The 20,912-nt window shown below is 40.5% G+C and overlaps 1 protein-coding gene across 2 annotated transcripts in view; it reads left to right on the top strand.

Annotated features, from left to right (window-relative positions):
* TENM1 (teneurin transmembrane protein 1) overlaps positions 1–20,912 on the top strand; it is a 649,974-nt gene that overhangs the window by 99,059 nt on the left and 530,003 nt on the right. For both annotated transcript variants that reach the window (XM_020976349.2, XM_020976350.2), the window contains exon 2: positions 13,181–13,457. In XM_020976349.2, coding sequence (XP_020832008.1) covers positions 13,241–13,457 — 217 coding nt within the window. In that variant the 5' untranslated portion in view covers positions 13,181–13,240. The remainder of the gene's footprint in view (positions 1–13,180; positions 13,458–20,912) is intronic.

Consider the following 20,912-nt stretch of genomic DNA (forward strand, 5'->3'; position numbering starts at 1 on the left):
TTCTCTCTCTTCTCCTTTTTCCCTATCTTCTTCTCATTTGTGCACATTTTGCAACTCCCCAGAAGAACATAAGCTTCCTGAAGTTAGGGACTGCTCTTAATCTTTCTTTATGTCCTTGGTTTCTAGCATAGTGCCCTGTGCAGAGAAGGTGCAAGGACTTGTCTGTTGAGCTAAATTGCATTTAAGGGGCCTCCTTCGTGGACTGCCAGTTTTACTCACCTGATTAGCTTCTTTTCCGCCCAATATTCAGGATAATTGAAAATGAAGTTTTAATAGCAGGCACTGCGAGTGCTTTTTGCTACTGACTGCTGTCAGTGAAACCTGAGAGGGCTACTGATAATGTGCAGACAGACAGTGCTAGGCTAATGGAAGCTGGAGATGGGAATCAGGAACTAGGATTTATTCTCACTATTTGCAAAACTGTGGCAGAAAGTGGTGATGCTGGTCGTACTGTCGAGCATTTAAAGCCAATTTCTTTCCAAGATAGCAAATTGAATTTGATGCTCCATTTTGGATAAGTGTGGTAATGCTGAAATTACTGTAAAATTGACAAAGCCCTGGTGGATTCCACTGTAAGACAAATGGTGAGGAAGCTGTGTTTACTTAAGAAAATATACACCTATTGTTCTTACCTGAAGAGGAAAAGTACTTTGATGTGTTGGAGTTATCGCAATTTTCTTGAAGATTGTTCTCCATATTAAGTGTTTAGCTCATCTACATAATCCTCCACAAAGGAAATTGAGAAGTAATAAGGGAAAGATAATTGCAGGAGTTGGAAAAAGAGCTGGTGTGAAGAAGAGCTAGGTGCCCTAACAACTCGGAGATTATATTTGTATTTGCCATTGACTAAGTGCTGGGAACATGTGTGGCACTTACATAAGAAAGAAGTATGCATTCTCTGCTCCCCAAAGAATTCATCCTCAGCATCAGTGATTGCCAAGCCTGGGTCTCATATTACCTAGAGTATTGCCAATTCTATTATCAGATTGCACAAAATACTCAGGAAAATCTCGAAATGAAGGTAACGTTCATCTCCTTTTAGTCATCATTATATGTGGTGACATTCCCTCAGGACCTGTTCCAATTTGTTACTGCTTCAGTGGCTTGGTGGTTTCATTGATGCCACCTTGCCACTCCTTTGGCTTCTATGTGATCGTTGCCCATGTTTGGAGGGGGTTCTGTCGGGTTTTTGTTTTGGTTTTGTGTTATTTTCCCCTGTAAGCCCCCCATGGAGGAGTCACCCGATGCACTGGCAGCCTTCCTGTAGGTCTTTTTAATGTTGCATGGGCACCAGGGCCACACTGGGGCTGCCCATCTGTTCTCCCTAGCTCTTGCCGCATGAATGCACTCTCTGAAATACAGGCAAAAATCGTAGGCGCTGTAGGATGAACAGAAATCAGGGCCTAGTGTTTTGAACATTAAATGATTAAGGGAGTTCGACTACAGGATTTCTCAGGTCCCTTTCAACTCTAAATCTTGATTCTAAGATGATTTTAAGAAAGATAATAATGTACAAGCTGGAAGGGCATGTGTTTTCATGGTGGACTCTGGTGGATCATACTACTATTTTCCACTGGCCATATATTCACCTTCTCTATGAACTCTTTTAGTATCTTATCTTTATTCTCCAGAAAAAATTGTTTTGTCATTTAGCTCCATCCATGCCCACTCACCCTGACATACTCACACTCACACACACCTGTTTACACAAAACAACAATACAGAACCCCAGAAAAAGCAGAAAAAACAAGCAGTCACACAAAGGGATATTAGATTTTTTTATTCTGGTTATTTACTTGTGAAATAAGCCAGTTCTGTTCTTCTTTTCTCCTCCTGGGTCCTAAAGAGTCCTGCTGGGGACACCGTTCAGGCATTAGCTACATCTGTTGCCATTACTGAATGAAATCCATTCTGGGGGAATATTTTTCCAGAAGGGACCCTTTCATCTTCCCCAATGTGAGATTTTTTCAAATACTTATTGAGTAATTAACTTAAACAAACACATGTGTACCAGTGTCACAAGCAGAATTTCATTTCATTTTTCTACTGGTTTTTTTTTTTCTGTGATCAGAGAACCTCAGTACTCCTCAGAGATCCAGGGTTCCAGATGCGATGAAACATCACTAGCACTGCTGGTGGCCTGAAATCCAATGGCTTGTGTTGCTTTTTTGCAATCTCAGTGTGTTGTATTGCTAAATAAATGACTAATTCATTGACCCTGGAAATAGGAGCCATTTTTAATCTTCCATTTCTTCTTTCTTCTCTGATGCTTTTTATTCTTTATGTTTCCCTAACATTCTTCCTCGTGGGACATAACAATAACAATAGCAAACATTTCTGAAAAGTTTGCAAAGCATTTTGATTCTCACAAATACCCTCTCAAGTGGTTGCTATTATTATCCTCATTTTTACATGTAAAAATATTGAAGATGAAAGAGGATGTGACTTGCCCAGGGTCACACAGTTTGTAAATATCCAAGACAGGATTTGAACTCAAGTTCTCCTGACTCCAAGCCTCACTCTATCTGCTACACCACCTAGGAGGAAACCTTAAGCTCTCAAAGGCTGGAAGATCTGCCAAGCTAGAACAGCTTTAAGGACAGGTTCTGTGATGTGGAACAGTCTGGATAAATCTGGAAAATCTCATCAGCAGGTTGGCGACAGAGTGATACATATTTCAAGAATAGTAACTCTGCAGGAGGAGTTGGTGTGAGGAGCCCCCTCACTGGGGAAATGAGGGATTTCGAAGGACTGGGCTCCAAAGAAGCAGTTGGAAGTAGGGCTAGTCCAGTTTGTTGTTTAAGCTTGCTGGGGACATCTAACTAGACTTTGTCCAAAATGAAGACTTCAGTCACAACATCATTTCAAAAAATAAGACAAACTACATGAAGTTAAAGAATTGCTCAGTAACTGATTGCTGCCAAGTTATTGAGGCAAATCACTAGTGATTTGGATAAATATATCCATTTCTCCCCTCCCCCCTGAGGGGACACACACACACACACACACACTCACTGAGGTTGGAGTATGGATGCAGAGTTAACTGTTTCTTTCCCCTGGTAAAATGGTATAAAATGTTTCAGGACAGATCATCCCTGCAGGCTTCCCTAAAGGAGGACCAGGAAAAGAATCAAAATTAAAAAGGAAGCACCTATTCACCTTTACAATTTTACTGTATTGGCCATTAATTCCATTAATACCTTCTTAATAAAATTATTCAGCTGTCTTCTCATTAATGCAAACTCCCATACAGAAATAGGAATGAGTCAAACCAACAGCATCCTCTTTTTTTTCTGTGCCATACCTGCTTGCCCTCCCTTAGGCAACATCGCCCCTATCCTGGGGCAGCTCAGAGTACTCCTTCCCACCCTAAGCCTGCCCCAATTGGGCACTATGCCTTTTCTCCATTCAGCACCCAGCTCAAGTGCCACCTGCCTGACTACTCCAGCTGAAAATATGTGTATGCATGTGTGTGTATATATGTACATACATATGAGCATATGTATATATGTATGTGTATATGTATGTATGTGTCTATGTATGTATATGCATGTGTGTATGTATATATATGTATATATATATGTACACATACATGCATATACATATATAATAATAAAATATTACTATTATATATATAATCTCAGATTTTCCTAGAGCCCTGTGTTCAAATCTCTCCTTTGCTCTCATCACACTCTACTTTCTATGACTTTTTTTTACATTCCCTATCCCCTCTAGTAAATTATAAGCTCTTCTACGGTACAAATTGTTTCCAGGGTATCATTGTTTCCCCAGTACCCAACACAGGGCCTGGCATGAAGTAAGTGCTTAATACATCGACCGCCTCAGGAGGCAATAGGGTGTTCTCCCTGCAACCACCAAAAGTCTATATTACTGCTTGTTGGGGCTGTTGTCAGTCAGGGACAGGTTGTGCTGCTCTACGGCCTCAGAGCAGAACTCTAACCAGGAGTTCTGGCACATTTCAATTGAGCTGGAGGATAGAGGTTGGGACACGGAGGACACTTGCCCTGGTTGGAGACAGATGTTTCATTTAACCTTCAGAATGTGACAGGAATTTAGAGGCAGCAATGGTGTGCATGAAGGAAGGGACATCTGACTTGAAGAGGGAGAGAGATGACATCTTCATGGCAGAAGGTGAGTCCTGGAAAGGGTTAGGATCTTTTTGTTGCCTCCTGAATACTGACCCACTATGGTGAAACCTCAGTTGCTCAGCCCTAGTTTGATTTTATGATTCTGTGATTGTTGTTGAATTGAATTGAATCCCAATGCTCTTGCTTCTGTCTTTTCCAATGAAAATATACCTGCACTGCATTCAGTACGCTCAGAATCTTCGTAGGTAACCCATTCTGATCAAGTGTGCTAAGGTATTTATGGCTAGTCTTGGCTTCCTACCGTTTTCCAATAAGATTTGCATTGTAAGCCAAAGGAGCAAGCATGACGATGAGAATTTTAGGCACTATGGTGGTCTTGTTGGGGAGAGAATCTTTGATATGGTGGTGACATTTTGCCCTGCCCCCCCTCACATCCATAGTCCAGAAACTTCCCCCTGGTCTGCTTGTGTGTGGGATGAGCCCTGCTGGTCCTTGTACTGAAAGCCGAGTCCAGGATAGATTTTTGACCCCCCATTCCCACCAGAGAGTAGAGCAAGATTCCACTGAGGCAGAGACAAACAAGCTGAGAAGAAGAAGGATGGGTGTCTATTCCCCTGAGTGTCTGAATGGGGAGGGTCCCCATATTCAGGGTTACTGGGTGACTTGGTTTTCAATCAAAGTATGCTAAAAAAAAAAAGAAAAGAAAAGAAAAAGAGCATTCAAAGACAGGAAGCAATGGAATTGCTCTGACCCCCAGAAATATTGGCAGGGTTGTTGTAGGAAATGGGCCATTTGTTTGTGTAGGTACAGCTTGAGGCATATAAACTACCACCACCCTTCAAGCCTTCTCTGTAGTTTTATATCCGTAGGGGGACAGAGGAAGGAAATAAACATTAACATCTCCCTTGAAAAGATGCTGATTCCTGAGAGTGCTTTTATTTCTAATGGGGCATTAGGGCAAGCTCCAAGTGGTAAGTTGAAAATTCTGCTCTATAGCTTCTGCTTCTTAAACAGGCGAGAGCTTGAAGAACTGACTTTTGCGTTCCCCATATTCTTTGTCATGGAAAGATAAGATGAACTATTGTAAAAATAAGTTTTGTACCTGACCTTTGTCTCCATAATAGGATCCCAAACTTCCAACATGATGATGCATCCAAGTAAGAGAAAAATATGGACCTTTCAGTAAGGTAACATGGATGGAATAGGAAGGAACTATGATCCCCAATCTAGAAACCTGGGTTCAAATTTTGGCTATTCTACTCAACAGCTATGTAACATAACCTCATTTTAAAACCTTAGCTTCCTCTGAAAAATGAAAACAAACTCTTGCATTCCCTAACTCACAGAACCATTGTGAGAAAAGCATAAATTGTAAAGTATTAGGTGGAATCCACAAGCATTTATTAAGTTCTTACTGTATGCCAGGCGTTGTGCTAAATGGTAGAGATGCTACTTTGGCTATTTTTATGATTCAGTAGTATTTTCATTCCCATAGATAGAAGTCCAGCCTTGGAGTCAGGAAGAACTGGCTTTAAATCTTGCCTCTGGCACATCCTGGCTACCATAGCCAGTTCTCCAAGACTGTGTTGAGTATGAGATATCTACCTACATTAATGGACAGCCTTTCTCTACCAGGTGCTCCCTGAACAGATTAAATCTCAATTCTGGATTTTTTTTAATCCTGAGTTCAAAGTCCTGTCTTTGACGCATACTAACTATGTGACCATGGGCTTATACTAATAGAATTAATTATATTAACATATTATAAATCCATGTAATTCCCCATCTTGATTGGTGAAGGTAGTATCCATACTGAGAATCCCTCCATCCTACACCATTGAACTCATTGGTCCAGTTTAAAAATATCATCCTTCCCAAATAACTCTTATCTGATATGGTGCATTGAGCATATAACTACTTGAATGGAGCCAGGTTCTCATTCTTTCATTGACACTGATCCCAATCCATCATTGCCTTCTCATCCTGGATGATTCCTGTGCATATTTTTTCATACATCCTCACTCCAGGATGCACCCAACATGATGGTGGCCTTCCTCATGGTCTTGTGACAGATTGAGAGTATCAATGGGGAGCAGACTTTCCAGCTGTTGTCCCTTGCTTGTACCATATGACTGTCTTTTATGGTTATACATTTCCCCAATGAAATGCTTAGGATATGTGATTAAAAAAATATCATTCCAGGCCTTTCCAACAAAGGAGAAAATCCTATGGTACTCTATTTAACTTGATGCCATTTGTGGGGTAGGTGTTAAGAGGTGATCCTATTTATGACAACAGTCACAAAAACAGTATGTGGTCATAAAAGTTTTGAATGGTAGCACTCAAAAACTCTAAAAAAATTAGGCTAAATCTGCAGGAAAACAGTCTTTGTATAAGGTAGTAAAACACTCCTCACTTGATAGAACATGAAATTGGGGCCTTTGTATATGGAAAATTAGAAGAAAAAAAAAACAAGAAAGCATAGAAGAGGCAGGATAGCATAGTAGGTGGAACATTGGGTCAGGAGTCAGATGACCTGGATTCAGGTCAGATGACCTACCTCACCAAGTCTCTTTCTCTGTCAGTAAATTGGGGATCTCATAGTTCTCCATGGCAAATCACTCAACTTTTCTGTATCTGTTAACTCATCTTTAAAATGTGAATAATAAGTCTCACACCAAATACCTTACAAGGTTGTTGGGAGAAAAAGTCTTTGTAAACTAGAAAGTTTTATAAATAGACACATGAGTTCTTACCATAATTGTAATCAAGTTAGGTTGAAGTTTACATGTTCGTTAAAAAAAAAAAAAACTGGTAATACACACATATTTTGTTTAATCTGAAGGGTTTTCTTTTATTTAAAAAGAATAGTAGTATTAAAGGAAAGAAAGCTTTGTCTTTTAAGATTATGTTTTCATACTTACTGACATACAGGGTTATAGATTTCTCTGATTTTGTGATGAGTTGCACAAAACTAACTTAGAGTTTCAGTAAGGATCATATGTAGTTTGTCTGGGGCCCATCAAAATCCAACTTGAGCAAAGGCTGTGGAGAAGTGTCTTCTCTTGGATTATATATTTATATGTATATAATATACAAATATATATATATACATGCACACACATGCATACATACATATACATACACATATATACATACATGCATATATATACATACATATATATGTATATATATACATATAATAACTTCTGGGTTATTAAAGGGACATTTTCTTCAAGGCCATTCAAATACCTTGGATATGTGGGACATTCATGAGTGATGGCCGTTCCTCACACTGAAGATTAGAACTAGCCCTTTCACTGGGACTGGAGGCGTGTTCATTCTCTTATTTGATGGTCAAGCTACAGAGAAAAAATATTTTGGGCACGTAGAGGTTTGAATTGTCTCCAGACTTGAAAAATGAGGAAGTGGTGCCCAAAGGAAGATGTCAACCTAAAGATGATCTGAATATGGTGACCCTGCCTCTCTAGCTCTCTTTTGCCATTTGTTTAATTGGAATCAGTAGTCAGCACGTCTTAGCTGTATGACCCTAGCAAGTCCCTTAACTTCTGTTGGACTCATTCTCAACATTAGGTGTCTGGTGTGAGGGTTTGTCTAGTTTTATGGTTTTACCTGGGAATGGAGAGGAAAGGTAATGAAAGGGAGCTGCAGTTAGGTCTCTATGGGGTTTAAATTTGTGTGCGGTCACAAAATCAGCTCACACATAATTAGAATGTTGCTTTGGTTAAGTCTCGGCTCTGACCAGTCCATGTAGAGCAAGCCAGGGATCTGATAAGAGCAGTTGCAGAGATGCCAGTCGAGCTTTAAAAAGTTGGCCGATGGGGGGCAGCTAGGTGGCGCAGTGGATAGAGCACCAGCCTTGGATTCAGGGTTCAGAGTTCAAATGTGGCCTCAGACACATAACACTTACTAGCTGTGTGACCCTGGGCAAGTCACTTAACCCCATTGTCTAGCCAAAAAAAAAGCTGGCCAATGGAAGATTTGCATGGTTTTTACTTTATTTATTGCAGAAAACCAGCAAATTAAGTTACTTTGTACTTGGTGGCCTTCAGGTATCCCCACCCATTTTGTATCAGTGGCCCTCAGCCCAAGAGAGGTCCCCAGGCCTTTTGTGTGAGCTTGCAGTCTTAAATGGATAAAGCAATTTCTGTGTTGGTTGAGAAGGTGATAGGTGGATCTTATTAATGATTCTTTTCACGTGTGAAGAGTTCAGTCCTGGAGCCACAATGACGCACACAGATGCTACCCTGGAAGTTTGCTCTCGGCACCAGTGCTCACTTTGCACTGTTTATTCTTAGCAGAGGACAAGGTCTAGGAGACAGGCAATTGTCCAAATACTGAATGATAATGCTCTGGCCAGCCAAGAAGAAAGACAAACTCTAAAGAGGACTGCCCAGAGTTGTTACTATGATGCCTGCTGCTTCTATTTCAGGTTTGCAAAGTCCTTTACATTTATCTTATGTGATCCTCACAACCACCTTGGAAAGTAAGTGCCTTAGATATTATTTTCCATGCTTTGCCAATAAGAAAACAGATTGAAAAGGGTTTGATAACTTGCTACCAGTCACAGAGCTAGTGTCCGAGGAAGGATTGGAACTCAGGTCTTCCTGCCCCCAAGTACAGCTCCCTATCTACTGTGCTTTATCCAGTGTGCTTCACAGGTTTTCTCTAATTGTTTATGGATGATACCAAAGAAGAAAAGAACCAACTATATGTAAATCATGCCAGCAACTCTAGGAAACTTTGGGGATGTGTAATTTACATTATCATATGTCTCCTAAGCATATGTCTATCTGTGCATAATAAGTAAAACAAATAGCTTAATTGAAACACATGATAGATGTTCTTGTTATTCTCTGTGCTTTCACACAAAATCTTTTCTTTACTTAGCTTTTTTAAAATTTTGTCATAGAATCTGGACCTGTATGTTCTTAACAGAAATTTAAACAAACCTGATCAGCTAAATGGCAGCTATCCCCTTCAAACTTTTGAATGCTTTGTAGCCATACTAATTCATTCTGACTCTATTCTATGCTCAGTGTTATGCTAGACACTCTGAGAAATAGAGAATTTAAAACCTGCGTCCCTACTCAGTGAGCTTACAGTGTAGTTGGAGGCCCAAGACTCATACGTGGACAAAAGCTGGAGAGAGCTTCAAAGTAGTATAGTATCATGAATATATGTCATCCAAGAAGCCTTGTCTGAGTTTCTCTTATGCATCTAGATCACAGGTCCTGTTTGAATTCCAAGATTCATGGTGGGAGAAGGGGAGAGTGGGCAAGCAGTGGAAAATGGAGAACTAGAATTTGAACTCATAGAGAATGTTCAGAAAGTTTATGGGCACAGCTTAGGTGAGGGAGTGGTAGTTTAAGTTGTTAATTTATCAAGTAGAACTGATGTGTGTGTGTGTGTGTGTGTGTGTGTGTGTGTGTGCGTGAAAAAGTACATATACATACATTTGTGAATATATACATATATTGCATTAAAGAATCAAATAACTTCAGAAATTGAGCTAACAGATGAGCATGACGCTCACTTAAATATCTGCAGAGTATGACAGTCACTTAAACATCTACAGGGTTTCTAACTTTTCCAAGCACTTAGCATTTCATATCAAAAAACTGTGAGTGCTGAGGCAGAGAATTCTTCCAACAATTCCATGTGCTTTGCTCTCTTAGGGAACAGGTGGTGGGGAGGGGCACATATTTATCTCAGGAATATTAGCAGTTCTTGGACTGGTAATGTTATTTAGTAGCCCAATATAGGACCCTCTGTTTCTATAAGCAGTGCACTCACCAGAAAATAGAATGGAAATTTTCTTAAAACCATAAATTCCCCACTCAGCTGGTATTAGTAAAGGTTAACATTCCTATATCCAAGCACAAACATGCACGTATGCACACACCTGCATGCTTGCGAACACACAATTTCAAGCAGCAGAGAGACCCTTTGTTTCCCACAAGGGAACTTGATTCCTCAGGCCATGATTGCTGTATCTCTCACTTCAACATTTTTCCTTTTGCTCAAAATGGGAAACCCAGCAAGGGGGAACATTTTTTTTTTTTCTGAATTCACCTCAAATTCAGTGAGCATTTGTTAAGCACCCCCTCTATGCCAAATGGCAGTGATAGGTGCTGGGAATACCAAAAAGACAGGTTTGGAAACAGACCCTGCCCTAAAGGACCTTACATTCTGCTGGAGGAAAATAACATGTACCTAAATGAACAAATCCAAAATATATACAAAGGAAATAGAAAGTAATTTCAGAAGAGGGGTAGGAATCCAGAAGGGCCTTGTGACATAAGTTGAGCCTTCAAGGGAGCTGGGAATTCTAAGAAGCCAAGGTTAGAAGGAAGAAAGAAAAGAGGGAACACATATATATTAAGAGGCTGTTGCACACGAAACTCCTTGTAAAGGCCATCTGCAATAGGTGTCTTAATTTTCTCTTCTCTCAACTCTTCTTAACCCCTTATAGTCTAGCTTCTGACCTTACCATTCTGCCAAAACTATCCTCTCCAAAGTTACTACTCATCTCTTAGCTGCCAAATCCAGTGGCCTTTTCCAATCCTCATTGACTTTGATCTCTCTGCAGTCTTTGACACTGCTGATCACTCTCACCCCCCTGACACTCTCTCCTCTCTAGGTTTTTGAAACACCACTCTTTGCTGGTTTTCCTCCTACCTACCTACCTATCTAACTGCTTCTTTGCTGGATCAGATCATTCCCTCTAACCATAGGCATTCCTCAGGGTTCGGTTGCCCTCTTCTCTTCTCTCTCCATACTACTTCACTTGATGATATCATCTGCTCCCATGGATTTAATTATCTCTTTGCTGATGATTCTCCAATCTACCTTTCCTGCCCCAGTCTCTCTGCTGACCTCTAGTCTCACATCTCCACCTGCCTTTCAGACATCTCAAACTGTATGTCCCATAGACATCTTAAACTCATTACCTCCAAAACAGAGCTCCTTATCTTTTCCCCTAAACTCTTCCCCATCCCTTCCTACCTTCCTCATTACCGTAGAGGACAACACCATCCACCCAGTACCTTAGGCTCTCAATCTAGAAGTCATCCTGATGTCTCAATATCTCTCACCACTCCTTTCCCCGCATATCCAAGCTTTTGCCAAGGCCTATTGATTTCATTTCTGCAACATCTCTCAAACACTCTCCCTTCTGTCCTCTGACACTGCCACCACCCTGGTGCAGACCCTCATCACCTCACACCTTGATTACTAAAAATGCCTACTGGTGGGTCTGTCTGCCTCAAGACTCTGCCCACTTCACTCCATTCTCCATTGAGCCATTGAAGTGGTTTTCCTAAGATGCAGGTCTGGTCACATCACTCCTATTCAGTGAACTCCACTGGCTCCCTATTGTCTCCAGGAGTAAAACCAAATGCTCTGTTTGGCATGCAAAGCCCTTTATAACCCTTATAACCTCTCCTCCCTTTCCAATCTTTTCAGCCAGTACCCACCATATACTCTTCAATTCAGTGACACTGGCCTCCCAATTGTTCCACAAATGAGATACTCTGTCTGTCCACTCCAGACATTTTCTCTGGCTGTGACCCATGCCTGTTCTGACTACAGATCCCCTTGGCGTCCTTTAAGTCCTGACTAAAATTCCACCTTCTCCACAAAGCCTTCCCCAACTTCTCTCCAATCTCGTGCCTTCCCTCTGTTAATTATTTTGTATTTATCCTGTAGATTGCTTGTTTTGTATATATTTGTTTGCATGTCTCCCCCCATTAGGTTGTGAGCTCCTTGAGAGTGTTAAAAGAAATCTTGGTTCAGGCCTTACCCTGGTTAATGAGGCAAACTCAAGAAAAGAAAGGTAAAAAGGATTTTATTTAGCACACCAAGACAGCAAGGCAGTTGGTGTGGCTGACCCAGGATTCAAACTGCAGACTGCTTTTATTTTTAAAATTAAAAAAAAAGCTGTTTACAGGAGTAAACAGCTTCCAATATAAGGGTGAGCCAACCCTGATTGGTACATATTTGTCAGTGAGTATCATCTCAGCTCTTCCCCCATTACAATATCATAGGGCTACAGGGATTAGTGCACAGACCCTCAGGACTGCCATCTTCTGCATGCTGGTTGCCCAAGGACCAAAAGTGTAAAGGTCATGTGTGAACTCAGACTGAGTCTACACCATTGCCTGACTTTGCACAAAGGCAGGGGCTATGTTTTGCCTTTTTTTAATGACCCCAGCACTTAGCACAGTGCCTGCCACATAGTAGGCATTTGATAAATGTTTATTGAATTGAATTGCCAAGCTCTGTGCAAAAAGCTTTACAAATATTATCCCATTTGATTCTCATGACAACCTTGGGAGATAGGTACTATCGTTATACCCATTTTACAGTTGAGGAAATGAAGGAAAATAGAGGTTAAGTGACTTGTCCACATCTTGTCACACATCTTGTGTCTGCAGCAGGATTTGAATTCGGGTCTTTTTGATCTATCTACTGTACCTACCACCTCTAGGAAGAGCATTCCAGGAGTGGGAGGCTAGCCTAGTCAAAGGCATAAAGGTGGGAGAAGGAGAGTGATTCTTTCCTAGTTTTCCATCTTAAACATAGAGACATGTTGAAAAGAGTGTTTGGCTGAAGGCTTAGCCAGCAGGGTTTGGAATGATTCTCCTGGCCTCTATCAGATTTGCTTAGATCTTATTTTCTGCCTACTGACTTTATCATGAATAAACATATATACACATATCTACATACACAAGCATACACACCCAAGAATTGGACTTTGTTGCAAGCCCAGTACAAGTTGTTTTGGAGGTTGCCTCTTTTTTCACCTTGAGTCTTTTCTAATGCTACAAACTTGCTGCATTCCTAAATTCTTGAAAATGTATGCATCTAGCTCAAGATAATATTTATTGCCTCAAGCTAACTTCATGTCATCTAGTTTGTCTTTTTGCTAAACCACTTTGATAGTATGATCTGAACAAATTGTGAGTCTTTCAGACGAGTTTTCTTTCATATGGATAAAGCTAAGAAGGCCAATGTTGAATCTTTTTTTTTTTTCTCCTTTCTTCCAGGACTGTGTGCATTAAGGTGTCGTTCTTTCTTTTCATGACATTGAGCTTACTTAATCAAAGATGGAGCAAATGGACTGTAAGCCCTACCAGCCTCTGTCCAAAGTCAAGCATGAAATGGACCTAGCTTATACTAGCTCTTCAGATGAGAGTGAAGAAGGACGAAAACCAGGACAACCGTATAACTCCCGAGAAACTCTGCATGAGTATAACCAAGAGCTACGGCTCCATTCTAACAGCCAGAGCAGAAAGAGGAAGGAAGTCGAGAAATCTACTCAAGGTATCTTCTTATTGGTTCATTCTGGCTTTTTAACACATGAAGCATGTATCTCTCTAAGGGAAAATGAATACCCCAGCATGCAAATACAAAGCCTAATTTGCTGATGTTAAATGGTTAGTAATCTACATTGCTAACACACGTTCAGGGAGTAGCTCACCCCCCCCTTCAGCCAAGGCTGAAGGTTATGTGTAGTTTTATGGATCAGAAATAAATTTGGATTCAGCAATCCTCTTATCAGAACATTCAAAATGTGTCTAATCTGACAAATAGCCATTTACAGACCAAAGGAGAAATAATTTATAGTAAGGCACAAAGCAAACAGCTAAGTGCTTTGGGAGACAAATATTTGACAGCTGATAAGGTTTTAACGAAGAGTAGCTAAGTCCACCAAATGAGGCTACACAAAGACTACCAACTGAAACAGTGAAGAGATAAAGGGCTAAGTACAAAAAGATGGGACACTATTATCTTTCAGGACTGTTTCCTATAAGGATATACCTGAGCACTTGGCACCCTAAGGACTTCTCCTACCTGCTTTATGTGATGAAATGGGTCCTGAAAGGTGATGCAGAGCTAAAGTGTGATTGCCTTACTCGTGGTTTTAGTTGATAGCAATGAGCCTCTAGAGTACTCAAAGCTCTTTGACTTTCAGTCTCATCCATGTGAGCATTCACTCCAGTGGTATGATACTTGTTTATGTCTATCCATAAAGCCATAGTAGGGGAGCCTAAATTCTGTAGAGTCATATAGTCATAGATTTAGAATGAGAAGGAACTTCAGAAGTCAACTATTCTAACTTCTTCATTTCTAAAGAAGGAAACTGAGGACCAGAGATGGTACATGACTTGACCAAGGTCACACAGGCTGGAGACTTTCCTCTAGGTCAAAAACTTTACATATTCGTACTCATATTTAAACAGATACTAAAAAAGTTTATTATATTAACTATGATACTCATTTTTCAAACTTTTCAGAGATGTAGGTGTTTTGATTTACCCTTTCCAGGGTATTCACTTCATGTCTCCATAATACTTCTATCATAACTGTGTAAACATGGTGCTAGGCATAGAGCTCCTGCCTGGGAATAGGGAGACCTGAGCTCTAGTCCAGTACCCTGTTCCTTTTACCAAATGAGTCAAACATGGAAAGGGAAAATTAATCAGATTCTCCTGTTCACATTGATTCTTTTATTTAGTGGCTGTTGCCTCCCAAATGAGTAATTTTGTGATAAACTAATTACTAGACTTAGGGGAGAAAGAAATGGGCCCCATGCATAAAACTTAGGAATTCTAATGAGGTTTTCTGAAAGATACACTTCATAGCTAATAAAGGTCTCTGGATGGTAAAGTTGAGGTAAGATGCTTCTCATTTATGGGACTTGAGTTAGGTTTCTACCAGATTTCTGAGGAAGTGTGATCTAAGACCAGCCAGTATGAGGCAAAGGGTTGGGCCAAAGAAAGGGAAATTAGAGAAATTGCATAGTAACTCCCAGGGGTCTCAAGTAGGATCAGAACACCAGCTATCTGGCCCACAGAGGTCTGCAGCCTCCTCTCAGCTAGTGTTTCAGTTTTTGAGTTCTCAGGGTTTCTGGGACAGTGATTGGCGGAACAGGGTGCTGAGGATGAGATTGAAAGAGTTTATCCTTCTTATCTCGATTTAGGATACAGAAATCTATAATCTATAAGAACTAGGGTGCAGCCGAGCCCAGCATTATCACAGTTGGGGAAACAGGATGACATCTTCCCAACAGTTTAGGGACTGTTAGGCAAAATGATGGAATTGTAATAAACTACACAGGTTAAGTAGAAAATAATCAAAGCATCTTAAGGAGATTTTGTTTTGTTTTGTTTTGATATCTAACTAACTCAACCAATCCCAAGGGAAAAGGCCTTAAGGCTTGCTACTCAAAGGAGAATAATGGAGCCTTTGCTTCAGTGAGTTAGTGCTTTCTCACTGTATTCTCCCTCTGAATGCTGCCCACATAGTAGTGTGGTGAGAAGGGTTGGATTTCACAAGGATCCTTACATTAAAGAAATAATGCCTCAACTTACCAATATCACTCTGTATTCATGTCTGCATTGTCTAGCAAGCAATAGCAGTTCTTGCACATTCAAAAAAGGAAGGTGGACACTTGTGGTTACAAACGTACTATTGAGGCCCCTCTGTGTCATCAGAGACAGCTTAATCTAGCCTTTTGGTTAAGTCTAGGGCTATTGGTTTCATGGATTCCCTGCTGTCCTTCCCCTTGACTGGTCTACTCCTTTGTAGTAAACACTCAGAATGCAATCAGAAATAATCTTATCTTCATCTGAAGACAAAACCCATTATAAAAATACAGACAGAAAATAAAAAGAGTTTAAAAAGAGTCCAGTATTCCCAACGGTAAGCAATGCTGACCTGCTGAGCATTGATGAAGCAGGAAGTGGAGAGTGTAAAAATTCACCAGGACTCAGGATTGTAGAAGCAGACATAGTCAAGTAAGTAGAAAAATTCTATCTGTGTAGATCATTCCTTAAGCGGGTCAGTTGTAAGTGGAGCTGCTGACTCCCATGATCCCACACCCCTCCCTTATAATTTCTACCTCCTTTGATCCTTCAATCTCTTCTTCCAGTTAGGAAAAAATAAACAGTAATTCCCTTCTCCCCCTGCCCCTTACTGATAAAGAGATATATACTAAATAGCAAACCCCTCTAAATCTCATTTGTCCTCATCTGTAGCAATAGCCTCTTCATGTTCTGACAGTCAGTCAGTGTCTTTTTCTAATAGATGTTTGGATTTATTAGGCTTCATTAACTTTATTCCCCCAGTTTAGGAATAGACCTATTGGCAACTTTAAGAAGCATATTAGTTTTCTTTTTCCATTAACCTTCAATTGTGGACATGTCCACAGTCGCTCTAGAAACTTCTTCTGGAAGTAGGATATAAATTAGGCTATTAGAAATGTCATGAGATGAGAGGCAAGGGAACTGACTGCTCCTCATTATTCCCTATGAGGTTTTTACCTAGGGAGGGGAGAGGAGAGGAAAAGAGAGGAAAGGACCAGATTCTTTGACCTCTTATAAAATGCCTATGGTCAACTGCCATAGTTCCTTTGTTAAAACTAAGATATTTTAAATTTATTAGTCATGACTGCTGGTGAGTGCAAAGTAATATCCTTGAATTTCACAAGTATCTATGAGTTACAGCTCCTTAGTGAAGTTGAGGCTATTGAAGGGACATCCTCAAATTTGAAGTTGACATCAGGGAGGGCAGTGAACAGGATCTGTCAGAACTGGGCCTTTTGTGCCTGCTCTCACCCCCACCATTTTTACAGAATGAAGCTCTCAGCTGAGCATGACTTTTAGTTATCTCTGCTAACAAATGCTAATTCTTCACAGTATAACTGAGAAAAGGACCCTAGTTCCTAAACTTACGAAGGGTTGTTCTGTAGACTTACGTTAGCCTATAGTTTGATCTGACCGTTGGGACTTTGGCTGGAAGCCAAGTGAAATTACACTAACTTCATAACAGCTGCTTACTCCTCTGACCAGCTCCTTTATGGTTTTAGACAGCCAAGACAACTATGAACCTCATGCCAAAGCATCGTGGGGTGCCATGACAGGAGAGTCATTCTCTCCCCCATTTCCAACCCATCAAATGTAGGCCTTCTTCACTGGTCCGAGGGAGAACAGAACAGATAATGGTGAGCTCATTCACAACCAAATAAATGGTTCAGGGCAGATTTTTACTCAATAGAGAAATTATTGGAGCTTAATTTTGGCAAATGTTGGTAAGAGGAAACACCTTGTCTGTTCTGTAAATATTCTGGTATATTTACCTTTCTGTGCCAAGAAAACAGCCCTGGGGTTGACAGGCTGTATATTGTGAGAATTCTAAGATTGGTTTTTCCTGTTTTCCAAAAGGTTTATAATTCTTGGAAGAACATTAATCTAGCACTGCTCACAGTTCTTGACTCACAGAATGAATGAGCCCTTGGCAGGCCTATTTTATCTGAGTTTTGGCAGGTGGAATAGCTAGGGCAGATTTTCTGGCAGCCGGGAAGGCAGGCAATTGTTCTCGGCAGTCTCAGCTCACGGGGAGGCATCAATTCACTAGGAAAAGAGTCTAAGACAAATGCAAATAGAAATATATATATATATATATATATATATATATAAACACAAACCAAAGACAGGGATTTTAATTATGTTAATTGCTCCATAATTTGGATAATAGGTAAGGCTGGCTGTGAATGCAGTTGTTTTACTAGTAAGTTGTTGTCAATACAAAGTCATACCTCCATGAAAGGAACATGCCATAGAGACCGTCTTCAAATTTGTTTCCTACTGTATAAGACTCAGAAGCCAACTCCAAGTTGGGAATAAATAAACCAGGTTGCAAAGAAATATCCTGGTAAATTTGATCGCATGATTGTTTTAGACTAGCTGTTTAGGAAAAACATATTTTATGTTTTGGGAACTTAATGTGATAAAAACAAACAAACAAACTTGGATTTGGAGTCAGGAGATCTGGGTTCACCAACTGGTCCTGTCATTAACTGCCTTTGTGATTTTGGCCAAGTCGTTTAAAAGAAGGTGAGACAGAACACTATACATCTCTGTCAAGTTAAGTGCTATAAATTAGCGACTACAAAGTAGGAAGCAGAAAGGGGATTCCAGAAAGATGGCAGAATGAAAGGTACCCTAGGCCAACTCTTTCCTCCAAAGACCATAGAATACAAGTTATAAGTCCCCCAGATACAGAAAATGTAGCAGGAACAGGATGATCTTAGAATGATAGGGTCAGAGATGTATAGCTGGAAGTGCTCTCAGGGCCCCTTTAGTCTAACACCTTCTTTTGACAGAGGAGGAAATTGAGGCCCAGGTAGGTGAAAGGACTTGCCCAGGATCACATATAGAATCATAGATCTAGAGCTGGGAGTGGCCTTAGAGACCATCTAGTCCAACCCACTTGTTATACAGTAAAGGAAACTCAGGCTTAGAGAGGGGAAGTTACTTGTCCAAGGTCAGACAGGTAGTTAGTGATAAAGGCAAAATTTGCCTTTGTCCTGACTCCAAATCAAGAACCTGCTGAAGGGCAATTCTTAAAGGAAAAAAAAATGAAGGCCAACTCACTAGCCTGTTGCTCCTGGAGCTTACCCACACCTTTTTCCCCTGGCTACACCCTATTCTCATAGGCCATAACTCAGGTTACCCCTATGGCTGGGCAATTTTAAGCACCTGACTTTGTAGTTAAGTCTATGACAGTGTCCCAGGGAAAACATATTACCAGTGTGAGTTGATGCCCATGAATCAGGCCAGCCCTTAGGAGCTGAGGAAAAGAGAGATACCTGCGTGACAAGAAAATGAAGGAAAGGAGAGACCAGAAAAGCAACACTGCTCACAGCATTACAGCAAGGGAGAAGCAGATTAACTACTAGGAGTGAGACGAAAGTTGAGAAGGGATCAAATACAGAAGTATCTCTGAGAACTCCTATCTGCATTGGCCTCAGATGTTCTCTCCTGACTTCTTTAGGATGAGCCCTCTACCATAGGTTAGTCAAGGGGCCTAAGAAAGTCAACCCATAAGTGTGAGACTAAGAAAGGTGGAGGATAGGCTTTCCAATAGTGGCCTATAACAGTGTCCCAAACTGGTCAGATGTCTGAATGAAGAAAAGAAAGGGATAAACATTTGAAGAAAAGAATCATTTCAATGAATAGTACTTTGGGAAAAAAAATCAAATCTCTTGTAGAAACTTCAGGTACCCCTTTGAGACAACAACAAAACATTTCTAAAAACTTCCAGAATGGTTCAGAACAGTCAAAGAAAGTATAGAATTGTCAAAGAAATAAGGGCTGAAATCAGAGCTTTCAAGCAAGAGATCAGCAGTATTCAGCTCTTGTTACCACCACAAAGACTTCAAGTGTACTTCATATTGACTTTTCTCTGCTCATATTTGTTCTCCACTCAGTAGAATGTGGGCTCCTTGAAGGCAGAGGTCTGTGTTCTTGTCTTTGTATCCACAGCATTTAGCATAGAGCCTGGCACATAGTAGGAACTTAAAAAATGCTTGTGGAATTGAATTCGATCTCTGTGCTTCCAGACTGCCCCACCCACCCTTCCTAAAACACAGGTCTGATTGTCCCACAACCCTAATAAAAAATCTTCCGTGGTTCACTCTTGACTCTAAGAAAAAATACAGATGCCTCAGCCTTATATCTGAGATGTTTCACATTGTCTCTTCAGCCTACATGTCCTTATTTCCCATTGCTCCCTTTCACACAGTCTCCATTTCCACAAGACTGGTTTATTAGCAGTTTCCCAACTTAGCACTTCATCTCCCGGCCTATGCCTTTGCACTGGCTGTACCCCTATGCTTGGATAATACCCTCTCCTTATCCTAGCATCCTCCAAGGATCAGCTCCAGTCTTACCTCCTGCAAAAACCCTTCTGTAACCCCTTTAGCTCTTGGTACAGTCTCTCCTCAAATTAACTAGATTTATCTATTTAGATATTGTATTCCCCCTACTAGAAAGTAGGTTCCTCGAGGCCAGGGACTATTTTATTTGTCTTTCTATCTGTAGCATCTAACAAAGCACCTTTTGTATTATATGAGCTTTCAAATGTTTATGAAATTTATTGAATAATTTTGACTGGCGTAAATGGCTCATAGGCAGTTGAAACCCGTGACAAGTGAGCAGATAAGAGAATAAGCCCTAGCTGCTAGTGATGAGTTTGACACCATATTAATAAAAGCAGCAGCTCAGAGTACTGAAATTGGAGTATGGGGGAGGGTGGGCAAGATAATTGCTTATCCACTGTCAGTGATCTTTGAAAGATAACAAGAGTTGCCATAGGACTACAAAAGGGCAAGTATCCCAATTTTCAAAAAAAGGGGAGAGAATGTAATCACAAATCATAGGGCCGTGAACTTGTCTCTAATTCCCAGAAAAATTATAGGATACGTAGTAGTTAAAGGCACATCTAAAAAAAGTAAAGGATAATCCCAGAAAATCTAGCAAGACTTCAACAGGAATGGATCATGTCAGACTATGTCACACTAATCGTATTTCCTTTATTGATAATGAAATGCTGTAGATATAGTCTACTCAGATTTTGACAAAACACTTCATACTATCTCTGTAGATAAGATGGAGAGGTGTAGGCCAGATGACGGACAGGTGTAATTGTAATTGATTGAATGACCAGACCTAATGTGAAGTCGCTAATGATGAATGGTACAGTGTCGTCTCGGAAAGAGGTCTCTCTCATCCCCAATGTGGGGTTGTCAGGGAATCTGTCCTTGGTCTTGGACTCTTTAACATTTTTATCAGTCATTGGCATAATGACAGATGGACAGTTTATCAGATGTTCAGCTGATACAATGATGGAATAGGTAGCTAACTTGGATGACAGAACCAGAGTTTAAGAAGATCTTAATAGGCTGGGAAGTTATGTGAAATATGTGAGGAGATA

The sequence above is a fragment of the Phascolarctos cinereus genome, unplaced genomic scaffold (assembly GCF_003287225.1).
Source record: "Phascolarctos cinereus isolate Bilbo 61053 unplaced genomic scaffold, phaCin_HiC Scaffold_8;HRSCAF=390, whole genome shotgun sequence".
NCBI classification, from domain to species: Eukaryota; Metazoa; Chordata; class Mammalia; order Diprotodontia; family Phascolarctidae; genus Phascolarctos; species Phascolarctos cinereus.